The following is a 17,115-nucleotide window of genomic DNA, read 5'->3' on the forward strand; positions in this document are numbered from 1 at the left end:
AATGTGATTAATATGTGATTTAGAATTGGTCTGCTTTTCTTTTCTTTTTTTTATTTATTCATACATAATTCACAATTGTGGTCCATTTGGATGTCTTTTCAACAAAAGCATCTTATTTACCAATTCTAACCTGCCTTTGCCTACATTTCACTATTCTCAGTGCCTAGAAACCTCTTATGTCCATCTGGGTCCTATTTAGTACTAGTTCACATGTACTTGCCCAATGATGAAACTCATCAGTCATCAGTCTATCACCATTAGATAAATTGTTTTTTATGTTTCTCATGTGGTGCAAATTTGTATGATTATTATTATTATTATGATAAAATTAGTTGAGTTAGGAGCTGGTTTAAGAACAAAATTAGGTGGGGGCATTAGCAATATGATTACAAGTGAGTGACGAAATAATGAGATCACTGGAATTGATTAGTGATAGTCATTAAGAGGATTAAGACATTTAAATACAATTTGAATGGAGCACTTTGCTTCAATCAATTACATACTACAATAACCCCAATGCTAATCCCCACAATCACAACTTTTTCTTTTCTATACTCATTTTTTTCTCTTATATAATTCACTTTTCAAATGTATATTTTTATTGTACAATTTTCCTTTTATATAATTGAGAATAGGTTTAAGCTAACTATCAAATTAATTAATTATTTCTTTGTTCCACTTTTATTATTATCCATCTGTGATGTGAAGGGTATTGAGAACTTGTGGGAAAATTAATTTGTCCTTCAATATAATTTTCTAAGTATTTTATTATTATTATTATTTAAAACATTAAGGAGACAAAATTGTGGGTGACTAGGAAAGGCAAAGAGTATCTTATAGGCTAGATGCTTCTATTCTAGCAAATCTAATTATTTTTAAATAATAAAAGTATACCTAAAATTTACTTTTAAATAATAATAATAAAGAACTCCATATAGATTGGTTTAGGATAAATATTTTTTTTTCTATTATTATTGGTCGGTAACGGTTCGTTCAGCCTTACTTACTCCCTTAATTAGGTAAAACCATGTATGAGAAGAAAACTAAGTTTGGTTTAAGAATTTAAAAAATAGTTGGTCATTCATTTTGGTCGGTTGAATTTCATTTTCATGATTTCGTTTTTCACCCCTTAAGATAAAACCGCATTTCGAAAGAAAAACAATATACTTGATTGAGGTTGTGAATGTAGAGGGGTCTTTGACATATATCTCTTACGCTGTATGTTTAAATTGCTTTTAGAATTGTGTATATAACTTTTTTTTATGGTGTTTTTAAAATATATATTTAAATTTTAGTAATTTATTTTTAATGTAGGGATGTAGTATAATTCTGTTTTTTTCTTTCATTTTAGTACACTATTAAATTCAAAGCACACTAATCTTTAAGCTTATTTTGTTTATTCAATTTTTTCCAAAATTTTGTTTCTTTCAAACTTTTATAAGAGTCTCAAATTATATTATGCCAATCAATTTCTATTTTTAATTATTATAAGTATTAAAACATTGATATACATTTTTTATTAATCCATAAGTGGTAAAAGTTTATTTTACTAAACTAAATATCTTAATTTTGATTCCTACTAAAAATGTAATAAATTGAAGCAATTATTTAATTTTAAAATCATTGATGTATTTATTAATACAAATTTCTTTAAAAATTATATTAATATGCTAGTCAAATGAACTAAAAATCAATAATAATTTGTTTTATTTATAAAAATTTAAGAAGCAAAACGGATTGTGAAAGTAAACGAAGTTTATTTCCTTCATCTTAATATACATATTCCTTTACTTTGGGTTCTCCATTGGGGGATGGATGTAGGTGAAACACGGGATAAGTCCTTATGTGTCCCTATTTAAATATTGATCTAAATTTTAATAAATTTATTTATTTATTTATAATTGACTCAATAAATTAGAGATTTTGTGATATGCACATTTAACAGTAATATTGCAAATATATATATATATATATATATATATATATATTTTTCATTAAAATAAATGTTACATGTCTTTCATGGACAAAACTCTTTTGATAGTCATTTCACTTTTGCACGAAATAATTAAATTCCTAATTATAACTATAAAATTCATTCTAATGGATGTCATTATAACTATAAAATTCTGGATTCTGAAAATGGTAATTGAATCTCCAACTTGTTTGAAAATTTTAGATTTGCTATCAAACTTTTTTTTTTACACAATAATATTTTTTTAAGATATTAAAGTTTATATTAGTAAGAATTGTTCATAAAAAACTAATTTAAAGAAATATATGTTTTCTCAGCCATTAAATGACTGTATTAACTTTTTTGGGTTAAAATTATCTAAAGAAAATGAAAAAAATAGAGTGGATATGTATAAATAAAGTTGCAACATGTCATCTGGTTAATTTTTTTTCTTAACAAAATAGAACCATCAAACCTGTTAACAATTTCTAAATAATTTTTTTTTTTTTATCAAAACTGTTAATTCCTTTTTTTTAACAAAAATAAAATCTACAACTGATAACATAAAATTTCCAAAATCTTAAAAAAAAGTTGTGATTTAATTAAATAACTCAACCTTATATTATCTTATTATATAAAATCACTTAATTCATTAATTAAAATATTAAATTATCAAATATTTTAAATTATTATTTTTCATTTTATCATTACATATTAATACTCATTGAATATTTTATTAAAAAAATCTTCAAATCATCAATAATTTTTTTTTTTAAATAATACATATTTATCAATTTTAGAATGAAAAAAACTTGTAAAATTAAACTCTTCAAACTTTATAAAAAAAAAGACTATATATAATATTAAAATTTTATTAATAAAAATTTAAAATTAATAAAATAAACACTTTAATAATGATAATCATATTAACAATTTTTTAAAATGATCTGAATATATGAAAAAAATAAATTCAAATCTATCACTGTCATTTAAGTTTGTGCAACTATACAAGTAAATAAAGTAATTATGTCTTTCTGATAGCCAATGTCAGTTTGACAAATTAATAGTCATGCTAAAATTTAAAAGTTAGATAATAATGTACCAAAAACACAAAATAATATAAAAAAATAAAAAGAAAGCAACAAATGTCCATTAGGTTTATTTTCACATTAAATGGCCCACCCACCCACCTTTACTTTACTAAATATAAATAACAGATTACAATAATCTAGAAACAAATTCATAGAATAAAAAAATTAAAGTAGTTTGAAACTAAACTTTTAATCCATTTATATCAAAATAAATATCTTAATAAAATTACATTTAAAACCAAAACTTAGTAAAAAAAAATACTAATTATTTCATAGTGTCGGTAGTCAAACTTAGTAGATAAATTAATATATATATAATAAATTAAGTAATTTTATATAATTTCAACCATATAATTTCCAAAATTCTGAAATTTGAATGAACTGCAATTTGATAATTTGGTCAATTACTTTTATTTATTTATTAATTCTAAAGTTAAATGAACAAAACATTAGTTAAGAAGTAAAAAAATTATATTAAAATAAGATGTTTAAATGAGAAAGATTATATTAATTTATTTGATAAAATAAATAATAATTTTAAAAAAATATATAATATATAATATATATATTAGAATAAATAAAAGTGACAAGAAAGCATACATAATCACGTGTCTGTAGTGAAGTTTCTTTCTTTTATTTTAAAAATAATAAATAAAATAAATAAATTACAATTCGGCACCGCTCGCAAACGGTTAAAATCTCCCCCACCTACTCAAATCAACTTCCCACTCAAACAGTTTCTTCATTTTCTCTCTCTAAATATATATATATATATATATATATATATATATATATATATATATATATATATATAGGCATTGTTTATAGAGAGAGATCTCTTCTCTGAATATATATGTACTATAGAGCTAGGGCAAGGAATTGATAGTTATATATAGAAAGAGAAGAGAAATCTGGCCGGAATAAGAGCGATCGTGTGTGGAGTCGGCGGCGGCGGAGGGAATCGGAGAAGAAGAGCGAAGAAGATTAGATCAGTGATGAATTGCTGGTGGCAGAAGATCGTTTTCCCTGTCCGAAGAGTTTGGCTGTCTCTTTCTTCTCGAGTTAGAACTCGCAAAACAGGTCAGTTCTCTCTTAATTTCTGCGATTCAGAATTCAATTTCACATTCGTATCATGATTCATGCATGTATGTATGTGATCATCAGTCAGTTTTGATTTCGATTATCAATTTCTAGGTCAGATTGATTGAGAAAATTGAAATATCAAATTGGAGAGGATTGAACACGAATCTAGATTCTATTTTCTAGGGTTATTAAACTAATTAAACCGACTGATATTTGTAATTATTATTATTATTAATGAATTAGTAGGTCATACATGAGTCATATAAATTATATAATATAAAATAAAAAAAGCATATTCATACCCGAATGTTCTTTCTTTTCTTTGGTGCTTCCACCATATTATAGCTGCGTTGAAAAGAGGCCTTCTTTACTTTATTATTATATTAACTTTACTTTTTTTTTTTATATATTTTGAAAATCTTTATTTTTATTTTCAAATTTCAAATATTTATTAGAATATTTAGAAACAATTGTTTAAATTTTAAATATATATATATTGTCTAAAAAAGTAATTAAAGATTATTTTATACTTATATCAAAACATATTTTGATTCATTTTAATTTTATTTTTCTAAATTCATAGTTAAGTTATTCATATTTTTATTGTTTTAAAATGAATTTGAGTTAAATTTAAATAAAGAAATAACATATATTATACACACATTTATTCTCAATAATTGAACTTATAAATTCAAATTAGTAATTCAAATAAATAATAATACTTGAACAAATAAATGATTAATAATTCAAATCAAATTGTCTTCTTTCATAAAATGAGAGGAGCATAATAACAACAACAATTATGGGGGATATAACTAGAACTAGAACAACAATGAAGATGCCCTATAGTTTGAAAATATAACACAACTAGACAAATTAAAGATATGCTCTGCTGAAATTATTCAATATCATCTATTATCATAAATAGGTTCTGGGCTAGTGAAGCTTAGGGATGACATACAGACCTGTGGCTATGAGGATGTTCAAGTTATGTGGGAGATGCTCAGGAGATTCGACTCAGAATTGACAACTGATCATCGTTCCAAACGTAATCAGCAGCAGCAGCAACACCGACATGCTGTTTGGAGGAGTTTCTATTGGTCCAACCAGAGTCGACACTGACTGACTGACCGAATTCATCGACAATAATAAAGTTTGTTTTGCTAGTCTCTTTTGTTTACCTGAAATATGAGCAAAGTACAGATTCATATCTGCAAAACTTGCTATTACCATAAAAAAAGGTCAATATATAGTAAAAGTAAATTTGGGCTGTACCCCACAGTTATGAAGCCACCATCTGTAAACATTTTGTCATGCCATGTGATCAAATTGGTCATGGTTTAGTGCATGAGCTCTTCAGATAAGGCTTTCAGTGTGCGATTCAGCCCATATTTGTGTGTTATCATCATCATCTCTGTTTATGTTTTTTACTGTTAGCCCCCCTTCCCTTCAATTCTGTCGAAAGTACAGTTTAAAAAAACTGAAAGTAGCCATACATACCTTGGCCATTATCTTGGAAGGGGGCACAAAATTATAGTCTCAAATAAACGAAAGGGCGGTATTCATTCATTGATTGAATGAACGGTTGCATAATCTCTCCAGTAATATTGGCCAATCTTCACCAAGCTGAAGTGGGTTCAGCTCCATTGCAGCCTTAAAGTCTTGCAGTGAAATCGACCCGACCCGATTTGAATTCTGCATAGAACGATTATCGTGAATGAGACCATTCATGTATCTTGATGGAGTCGGCTGTGGCCTTGCATTTAATGAAACACTTGAAGATATCAAATTCTTTAAGTAAGAATCTAGCCCGGCTTTCAACAGATTGGCACAATCCGCAGACACTCCTCCCTCAAGTCCCTGAGCTAAAGCAATCTGTTCCATTCGTTTCTTCACTCCTGCCGAGTCTAACAGAACACCAATCTCCGATGACGACAAAGAAGATCCAATATTACTCACAGGCTGCGTATGGTGGGCCCCGCCCACGCTAGCAGAACATAGCGGAACTCCCAGAGGAGCTTTCAGCAAACTCCAAGCCGACGACTTCTCCTTCTTCTCCTCCATCTTCTTTACTTCTGAAGCTAATTCTAACTTATCCAAATTAGCCACAGATTGGCTAATGTATGGTTTCAGGCATCCATTATTGGTCTTTCCATTAGGCAAACTCTCTGTTTTCTTATTCCAATCTGATTGAAGCTCTCTACTTCCAACTGTTGCAATGGAAGTTTTCGAAACTTGCTGCTGCTGCTGCTGCTTCTTATTAGAAGGAGGAGGTGGGATCTTCGAACCATAGGCGTTTTTAATAATAGATTGAAAGAGACGATTATGTAGCGGAATATTGTCTCTACCGATGACATGTAAACAAACCTTATTGAAATCATCCTTGCTTATCTTGTAATTGAAGAACCTATTCAAATAATAGAAATACTGTTTTGAGAGTTCTGGCCCTATTTTCTCAACTATCTGAGTCTTCAAATCATCAAGATTAATTCTACGTGGTGGATGATGAACTGCTGGTCGCATTTCTCGACACATAAATCTTACTAAAAAAAGTTAGGGTTTTTACCCTTTAATCTTTCAGATAGCAAAATTAACAGGTTCCTGAATCTTTGGAAACCCTAATTAATGAACAGGTGAGAGTCCCGAATTCCCTCAAACCCTAATTTAATTCTAAGAACTAAAAACCGTTTCTACGATCGCTGCAGTAGGAAGTTAAATCGAAACCAATTCAGAAGGTAAATCCGGCAAGATGATTTAAGTGAATGCAAGGAATTGAAATCAAAACCTTGGATTTCGCAGGAAGAAGATTGACATTGGACAGAGAGATATCGAAGTTCCGAAGAGAAAGAGTTGGACGGCTAACCTCGTCTGAACTCGTCAGATGTCGAATCGAGGAAATTCGCAGATGTTGGTAGCTTCTTCTTCTTCTTCTTCTTCGATAGTAGCTTACTTACGATCTGAGTTAGAAATCTATGTATAGACGCATTCAGATTGAGCGCCGAGAATTGAAGTATCGATTGCTTGAGAAATCAGATAAGGAAGAACCCTTCCTTCCTTCCTCAATCGGCGTCTCTCTAAATTCTGATCGCGCCTTCGATACTCTCTCCCTCTTTCTCTCTCTTATTTCGATTTTCACTTTTTTCTCACTGCGCAGATTTTTTTATTTTATTTTTATTTATTCAGTATTAAACTAGCTTGAAACTAATGAAATCATCTCTATTTATTAAATTGCTAAACAAAATTGTGAGATGTTAAAATTATAAGAATATATAGTTTGACACCTTAAATATATATATATATATATTATATTATATTATATTATATTATATTATATTGTGAATAATTAAAATTTCAATTATTCAATTAATTTTCAAAATAAATATTTGCATTTCAAACTAAATTTTAGTTATAATTGAAATATTATTAATTATAAATTTTATGTAAACCATATAAATGAATGATCTTAATAAAATGGTTTGAAATATTTTCAAACTTGTGAAAATTGGAGGTAAGAATCAACCACGTTTTAATTATTTTTAAGAAATATATATATATATATAATTATAATTATAATTATGCCGAACTTTTAATTTTTTTTAAAATTTTGGATTGTCGGGTAAAGAATTGTGGTTAATTTGAATATATATATATGAGAGTAAATGGATACTTGGGTCAGATTATGGGTTGACCCGCCCATAAACTTAAAACGGTTAAAAATAAAATTAAAAATGTTATATATATGTTTCGAACTTACAACCTAACAAAACAAGTACAACCCTTTAACTAAGTGTGATTGTGATGTGGTTTGCCGAGGGATAATAGGTCGATATCAATTGAAATTGGTTAAAAAATATGAATCAAATATTTGATTGATCAAAGTGTGAGGTCACAATGTTAAATATTAAAAAAATATGAATTTAGGTCGGATTGTGGGTTGACCCGCCCATAAACTTAAAACGGTTAAAAAAAATTAAAAATGTTATAAGTATGTTTCAAACTTGCAACCTAACAAAATAAATTCAACCCTTTAACCAACTAGGCTAATAAGACTTTATATTTTAATTTCAACACCAAATTTGATGAACGAGGAACGTTTTAAAGTTTAATTTTTTAACTAATATATATATATATATATATATATATAATGATGCTTAATTTTCAAACTGCCTGGATTGTCGGGTCGAGAGTTATGGTTAATTTAGATATATATGTGAGAGTAAATAGATATTTGGATCGGATTGTGGGTTGACTCGCCCATAAACTTAAAACTTAATTTTTAAAGTTTCCGGATTGCCGGGACGAGAGATATGGTTAATTTGAATATATATGTGAGAGTAAATGGATACTTGAGTCGAATTGTGGATTAACCCGCACATAAACTTAAAATGGTTAAAAATAAAATTAAAAAAATCATAGATATATTTTGAACTTGCAACCTAACAAAACAAGTATAACCCTTTAACCAACTAGGCTAATAACACTTTATATTTAAATTAAACACCAAATTAGATGAACGCGAGATATTTTAATAATATAAGTTTAAAATTTTATCTAACTAATCTATCTATATATAATTATGCTTAATTTTTAAAGTGTTCGGATTGCCAAGTCGAGAGCTGTGATTAATTTGAATATATATGTGAGAGTAATGGATACTTAGGTCAGATTGTGGGTTGACCCGCCCATAAATTTTAAACGGTTAAAATAAAATTAAAAATGCTATATGTATGTTTCGAACTTACAACCTAACAAAACAAGTACAACTCTTTAACCAAGTGTGATTGTGATGTGCATATGGTTTACCGAGGAATAATAGGTCGTTATCAATTGAAAATGGTTAAAGATATATGAATCAAATATTTGTGTGAGGTCACAATGTTAAATATTAAAAAATATGAATCAAATATTTGATTGACCAAAGTTAAAATGTAAGGTCACGAGATGAAAAGTTTATTCGGAAAAAATATGTGAGAAAATAAGTTGTTTTACCGAAATGAATAAATTGTGGAATGAGAGCGTTCTATTTTTTTTTTCGTGATTTATTAAGAATTTTAAATATTAAATATATATTATTAATTTTTTATTAATTTTTTTTTTTAAATTTTATTCATATGTATCCTACGAAATTTTTTCTAATTTTTTGAATTTCTCTAGATAAAAAATAACCTTTTATATTGTCAATTTTATAAAAGAAAATTTATCACTACTAATAAATAACAACTATTATTATTTGTAAAATTCTGATATATATGCAAACTTTTGTTGGATAATTATTGAGTAATAGTTAAACACATCAATTTTAACATATTTTAAAAACATACAATCTTTCCACTAAAATCTCTTTAAAATTAATTAAAATTTTTATACAAATAAATATTTAATAACTAAATCAAAATTCAAAAAGAAGATAGGGTTTAATATAGGATTAAAAAAAAAACAATAGGTTCTTACTAATTATCACTAATTAGAATAAATAGATAGACATGTGATTTAAAAAAAGAAGGATATTTCTAAATCATACTCTTTTTTTTTTTTTCTCTTTTCTCTCTTATTTCGTTTTTCGATTTTCTCTCACTGCCAGCAGAATTTTTTAATTTTTTTTTCTTTCAGTATTACAGCACAGCACAGCACGGGCTTGAAAATCCACTACTTAAATTAAGAATTTTTAGAGAAATGATAATATCAACGAATGAATGAGTAGCGAAATCAATGCCACGAATCTACGTGGCCTTGCCAGCTAGGAGAGAGAGAAAAAAAGAAAAAAAAAAGAAAAAATAATAAGAAAAAAAAAAAAAACGTTTCAGTTTCCCCCTTCTTCTTTCTTCTCTCTTTCTTCTTTTCATTTATTCTTTCCGGCGATTTTTCTCTTCTATGGCGATTTTTCTCTCCGGCGGCGGCATCCCCGACTTCTTCAACTTTATTCATCTTCTTTCTTTCGATCGAAAATGGTAGGTCTTTTCCTTCGGGTATTTCTGTTCACTTCACTGTCTGCATTCGTGAATATCTTTTCTCTTTTTCAGGCTGGTGGTCCAGGTACATCTCCAAGCAAGACTCCAAAATCTCCAAGGACAAGGTAAATAACATCTCCTTTAGAATCCTAAAACATTTTGATGATTTGAAGACCGTTTAGGTTTTTGCGGTTAGGGTTAGGGTTTAGGGTTAGGGTTATGGATTTTTATGATTCTGCTGATTCTAATGATTTTAACGATAGAAATGGTTGATTTTGTGTTTATTTGCTTCTATGTGATGATTTATGTGATTTTTGATATGTTTGGCTGTTATGGGTCCCGAAAGTGTTGTTTCGGGGACCCGAAAGTATGATTACATAGTCAAGAAATTTGATTTTGATATGTTTTTTGAATGAACGGTCCCGAAAGTGTGGTTTCGGGACCCGAAAGTGTGGTTTCGGGACCCGAAAGTGTGGTTTCGGGACCCGAAAGTGTGGTTTCGGGACCCGAAAGTGTTGTTTCGGGACCCGAAATGTGTTGTTTCGGGACCCCAAAATTGAATTTTGATATGTGTGGCTGTTATGAGTCCCGAAAGTGTTGTTTCGGGACCCGAAATGGGTGGTTTCAGGACCCGAAATGGGTGGTTTCGGGACCCATAAATCTGATTTTGTAATGTTTGGCTGTTATAGGTCCCGAAAGTGTGGTTTCGGGACCCGAAATAGGTGGTTTCGGGACCTGAAATGGGTGGTTTAGGGACCCATAAATCGGATTTTGTAATGTTTGGCTGTTATGGGTCCCGAAAGTGTGGTTTCGGGACCCGAAATGGGTGGTTTCGGGACCCATAAATTGGATTTTGTAATGTTTGGCTGTTATGGGTCCCGAAAGTGTGGTTTCGGGACCCGAAATGGGTGGTTTCGGGACCCATAAATCGGATTTTGTAATGTTTGGCTGTTATGGGTCCCGAAAGTGTGGTTTCGGGACCCGAAATGGGTGGTTTCGGGACCCATAAATCGGATTTTGTAATGTTTGGCTGTTAAGGGTCCCGAAAGTGTGGTTTCGGGACCCGAAATGGGTGGTTTCGGGACCCGAAATGTTGTTTCGGGACCCGAAATAAGGTGTTTCGGGACCCGAAATTTAATTTTTTAACTTGTTTTCTCTTGGTTTTTAACTTGCTTTAACTTTGTTTCTCTTAGATTATCTGTTTCATGTTTTTTAAATGTTTATCTTTTGTTTTTGTAGGGCAAATAAACGTAAAAAGAATGCCAAGAAGCAGCATCTCCCAAAGCAGTTCACAAATCCCCAAAAGCTCCCAAATTAGTTCCGAAATCCCCTAGAGCAGCAGCTCCCAAAGCAGCCCCACACAACCTTTTTTTAACTAGGACATCTTCTTTTGGCCTTTTCAATCTTCTCCAACTTCTGTCTAATGATCAAAAGGAGGCTGTGAAGTCAATAGGCTTTGGCCATCTACTTTCATTATCACTTTCAAATGCCCCGGGGAGATATCCCGTTATCTAGTGAGGCAGTTTGACTGTGATAAATGTTCTTTCACTCTAGAGAATGGCGAGGAAGTGAAAATCGAAGAAGAAGATGTTGAAATGGTATTGGGTCTCCCCAGAGGGGAGTTGGACATTGTAGAATATCAGAATAACGAGACTGATGACAAGCTGAAGGCATTTAGGACTCGATGGGGTAACCCTATTAATGGCGCTCCTTTAGTGACTGCTATGCCGACGAAAATGATTGAGAACAAAGCTGCTGACAACAATTTTAAGATAGACTTCGTATTATTTGTTGTCAGCTGCTTTCTCTGGTGTGATCACCTAGGTCAACTATCAAGGTACTATCATTTTTGTTATTTCATTTGCATGACAACTTATATGACATGTTAATAAATCCTCAAATATGTTTTTTCCCCTTGCAGGTATAGAATTCTGAAATTTATTTCAGATGTTCATAATATCAAGAAGTTCAATTGGTGCAAATTTGTACTTGAAGGATTAGTTCAATCATGCGCAAAAGTGAAGGAGAATGAAAAACGACATTTCCAAGGACCACAGACGTTCCTTATTGTAAGTTATCCGTTACTTAATTTCTCTGTTTGCAAAAATAATTGGTTTTAATTAACATATGTTTGTGTTCAGTTGTGCTACGTGTATAGGGTGAGCAACCCACAACTGGGAGGAGTTAATGACCGTCGATTTCCAATACTGTCATGTTGGAATGACACGACTTTGAAGTTTAGACTGGATACGGAGATTGAAAATGGAGGATTCGGACGAGGAAGCGTTGTGGGACGAATTCCACTACCGGGGATATGGGGGGAGAACGATGAGGAGGATAATGATGTGGGGGATAATGATGAGGAGGATATGAATGAGGGGGTGTCTGAGACCCCAAAGGCGGCGGCGGCAGCAGCAGCAGAACCTAGGAATAGGTCACCACCTAGGAATAGGTCACCACCTCGGATGAGGCCACCTAGGATGAGGTCAGAACCAACGCAATCAACACCTACGAATCAAGGCCTACCTATGAATATAACACCTATTAACACGGCAGGTCCGGACTTTGATAAACTGACTTTTACAGAGAATTTGGCGTGGATTGCTAAATGTACGTTGTTTATTGAAAAATCCACGAGAAGACTGGAATCTTTAACTTCAGGCTGGGATGCAACGCCAATGTATGACAACGCCATCCACGTAATTTATAGAGCAATGGACAGTAATAAACCTTTTAGGGATGCCATGCACAGATACTTCAAAGATCGAACACCCACTGAGGATCATGGGGTAAACGATCAGGACGCTCACACTGAGGGGGCTCACACTGAGCGTGCTCACAGTGAGGGGGTTCAAACTGAGCGTGCTCACAGTGAGGGGGCTCAAACTGAGGTAGCTCACACTGAGGTGGGTGTTCTCGAAGAGGAAGATGAAGATGAAGTACCTGAAAAAGATGGATCTCCAAGAAAAAGAAGGAGAAATCCAGTGCGACATATGAAAATTCCAGCACGCCTTAAATCTCCATACATGACGCAGAACAAGCCGACGAAGATCATCCAGCCTGCCCCTCAAACTCATGATGTCGCGGGAAAAGAATTGGTTGCTTCCAAAAAACAGAAGAAATATCCCATACATATGATGGAACTTCCAGCAAGCCTTCAATCTCAATATATGAAGAAGAACAAGCAAAGAAATCTAGAGTTCTATCATTTTGTCAATATGGAATACCGAGATGAAGTCGTTGTGGGATTCATTTATGCAGTTGATTCGAATGCCAGGTAAATCAATATTTCATAGTTTGTTAAATCATGTTTGTTTGGCTGAATTAATGGTCCCGAAAGTGTGGTTTCGGGACCCGAAAATGTTGGTTTCGGAACCCGAAATCTTGTTTCGGGACCCGAAAATGGTGGTTTCGGGACCCGAAATCTGTTTTCGGGACCCGAATATGGTGGTTTCGGGACCCGAAATCTGATTTCGGGACCCGAAAATGGTGGTTTCGGGACCCGAAATAAGGTGTTTCGGGACCCGAAAAGGATGGTTTCGGGACCTGAAAGGTGGTTTCGGGACCCGAAAGTTTGATTTTTAACTTGTTTTCTTCTTTATCTGGTTTCAGCAAGGAAGTATTCTATGTATCCGAGCTTACCAATATCAACATAGAACAATTTCAATCAATGAAAAATGAATGCCATGTTGAAAGTGGGATAATTGATGCGTGGGCAAACATGATCACTCTTCACTGCAAATCAACTTCCGACTCGAAAATAGTATTTTTGACAGTCGTTTCTGTAAGTCTCTATATCTTTCATTGTTGTTTAAACCAATTATCTCTTATTCTGATGTTGATTTCATTTGCAGGACTTTTGGAGCATGAAAGACCTTTTCATTGAAAGATTGGTTGAAGAAATGAGAATTTTCGAATTAACTCCCGAACACATGAAAACTGCTAAGCTGGTAAGTCATTTTTTATATTATCTGATTTTTGATTATATGTGTCATCTGAATCTTGGTGATATTCTTGTAGATATTTTTCCCAATTTTATATGAAACTCACTATTATGTGGTTGTCATCAATATGCGAAACCAAGCAATTGAAGTCCTCGACAACCTCCCACTGGACCCAGATATTGAATGGGATGATAAATATGTCACAACTCGGCAACTGGTAACGTTGAAGTCTTTTTTACACATAATGTATTGACTTCTTTGATAGTGTTTATTAACTTCTTTGGTAAAACAAGTACAGAACGTTGTGGACTACTTCCAAACTATCGACCAAGGGATCGCGGATAAAATTGCTCAATTCCCGTTCAATGTTTTGAAATTACCTTGGCAAGACAGTTCAAATAAAACGGATTGCGGAATATACTGTATGAGACATATTCATTGGTACACGAGCGATACACCAAATTGGAATTGTGGTATAACGATAGAAAATGTAAGTTACATATTTTCACATTTCATTTGTTTTACAAATCTTTAATAACCGCTGAATTAAAATTTCCTACAGGCAAGGGGAATGCTTGAAGCATCGCGAGTCAAATACACTGCAATGATCATCCGTTCAAACTTAAACAAAAATATCCAGAACATCTTAAAGAAGTTTGTAGACCTTTTAAAAGTAGAATATCCTGAAACATATAAGTTGTATGATAACAGCAACTCTTAATTAATTTAGTACATTTTTTGTCTTCAATTATAATCATGTATAAACTAAGTTAAAACCCAAGTATAAACTAAGTTAAAACAAGTTAAAAACCAAGTATAAAGTAAGTTAAAAACCAAGTATAAACTAAGTTAAAACTAGTTAAAAACCAAGTATAAACTAAGTTAAAAACCAAGTATAAAATAAGTGGTTTCGGGACCCGAAATGGGTGGTTTCGGGACCCGAAAGGTTGTTTCGGGTCCCGAAATAAGGTGTTTCGAGACCCGAAAGGTTGTTTCGGGGCCCGAAATAGGGTGTTTCGGGACCCGAAATATGTGGTTTCGGGACCCGATATAAGGTGTTTCGGGACCCGAAAGTTGGTTTCGGGACCCGAAAGGTGGTTTCGGGACCCGAAAGGTGGTTTCGGGACCCGAAATATGTGTTTTCGGGACCCGAAAGGTGGTTTCGGGACCCGAAATATGTGTTTTCGGGACCCGAAATAAGGTGTTTCGGGACCCAAAATAATGTGTTTCGGGACCCGAAAGGTGGTTTCGGGACCCGAAATAAGGTATTTCGGGACCTGAAATATGTGTTTTCGGGACCCGAAATAAGGTGTTTCGGGACCCGAAATAAGGTGTTTCGGGACCCGAAAGGTGGTTTCGGGACCCGAAATAAGGTATTTCGGGACCCGAAATAAGGTGTTTAGATTTTTAACTTGTTTTCTCTTGGTTTTTAACTTGCTTTAACTTGGTTAGACTATCTTCGTTAGAAATGAAAGGACAAGAATGATAAAAATGTAAAAATATTCAAAGTTATAAGATGATCAAAATAAGTACTATCTTCGTTGAATGTTATCACCACACGCATGATCTTCGACATATACTTGAGAGGACAAAAGTGATGTGAAGGATAATTGAGTTGAAAGTGGATCATTCCATTGTTGTTGTTGTGTTGAATCCAAAACTGTAGATGTTGTGGCCGTATTTCCCTTCTTTTTTGATCTCGAAGTCTTGGGGATTTTTTCAATTAAAGATTGTTTCCTCTTTGTTGGTGGTCGTCCTCGACTTCTAACTTTCTTAGGAGAGTGTATCAAAATGGATGTAGCGGGAGATTGAAATGGAGATGGAGATGGAGATGGAGATGTTTCTGTGCTTTGGTCTTTAGATGCTTCAGTGCTTCCATGGTTAAGTGACATAAACTGTTCCATCAAACCTTTTATTCCGTTCATCCAAAAAGAACAAGTTACTTCCGATTTTACTCCAACTTGTTGAACCTCTTGCATCAATCGAGTTAGACTATTGTGACGTTTTTCTTCTTCCACGGACATATCTGAATCATAAATGTTGGTGATATTTTGATACCCACGCTTAATATCTTTACGCCACCGGTCCATTATATAATACATTGGTACCTCATTCACCCTCATTTTTTTCAACACAGCCATGATATGTCTACACAAAATACCTTTGAACTCAAACAATCGACATTCACATTTCACATTGCAATCCTTTTCGGTGTAATGTACTTTGTAAGAAATATCTCTTAGATGTTCTCCATTAACCCCCAACATGATTTCCTCAACTCTAAATATAGAAACTGAACCTTCCTCTTCAATGGCTGAGATGTCGCACAACATCAAACCTCTAACTTCTACTTGAACCAATCTAAATATATCTGGAGTGTATAAGTTTTGGTATTGCCTTTCGAAGGCAAATCCACTAACAATTGGTATCAAAGAATTAAACGATTGGAAATCCAATTTCTTTTCTCTCTCGATATTTCTCAACAGAGCCCTATCATATTGCTCGACAAATTGTTTGAGGGATGTTTTGGACTGCACGTAGTCATCAAAGAAGGCGTTCATACTTTCACTCCGTTGAGATGTTGACATCCCGACCCAAAATTGTCCTTTGACATAAACAGGTATCCATTTAGATCTTTCCAAATACAAAGATTTCAACCAAACATTATCTTCCAACTGATAATCTTCAATTAGTCTATTCCAATCCTCTTCGCATTGTTGAATATTTATGGAATTGTATACAATGTTTTTCAGCCTCTTCTTTATTAGATGGTATTCAGTATGGCTTCCAAGTTTTATAGGAAGTTTCTTCATTATATGCCACAAACAAAATCGATGATGCGTTTTAGGAAATACCTTCTCAATTGCAATCGCCATGGATCGACATTGGTCTGTGATTATGGCATTGGGAGGTCTATCATGCATACATTCCAACCAAGTTCTAAACAACCATGTGAAAGAATTTGAATCTTCACTTGACAATAACCCACATCCAAGCAAAATGGATTGACCATGATGATTAACACCAACAAACGGAGCGAAATGCATGTCATAGCGATTTGTCAAATATGTTGTATCGAAAGAGATAACATCATGAAA

The 17,115-nt window shown here is 32.6% G+C and overlaps 1 protein-coding gene across 3 annotated transcripts; it reads right to left on the reverse strand.

Annotated features, from left to right (window-relative positions):
* Positions 1-4,850: 4,850 nt before the first annotated feature.
* On the reverse strand, positions 4,851-7,261 carry LOC124920461. Of its 3 annotated transcripts, none has more exons than XR_007097639.1 (2): positions 5,626-7,261; positions 4,851-5,539 (listed from the first exon to the last, which is right to left on the reverse strand). XR_007097639.1 is itself a non-coding variant. In XM_047460954.1 (2 exons), the coding sequence occupies exon 1, from the start codon at positions 6,658-6,660 to the stop codon at positions 5,692-5,694; it is 969 nt and encodes a 322-aa protein (XP_047316910.1). In that variant the 5' UTR covers positions 6,661-7,261; the 3' UTR covers positions 4,851-5,590; positions 5,680-5,691. The 3 variants fall into 3 exon arrangements, 1 of the variants encoding a protein (XP_047316910.1); XR_007097638.1 differs by having other exon boundaries at positions 4,851-5,306; positions 5,401-7,261; XM_047460954.1 differs by having other exon boundaries at positions 4,851-5,590; positions 5,680-7,261.
* Positions 7,262-17,115: the final 9,854 nt, after the last annotated feature.

Source organism: Impatiens glandulifera, chromosome 1, assembly GCF_907164915.1.
Source record: "Impatiens glandulifera chromosome 1, dImpGla2.1, whole genome shotgun sequence".
Taxonomy (NCBI): Eukaryota; Viridiplantae; Streptophyta; class Magnoliopsida; order Ericales; family Balsaminaceae; genus Impatiens; species Impatiens glandulifera.

Coding starts and splice junctions, on each gene's coding strand:
- LOC124920461 (XM_047460954.1), bottom strand. CDS start 6,660: ATGTGTCGAGAAATGCGACCAGCAGTTCATCATCCACCACGTAGAATT.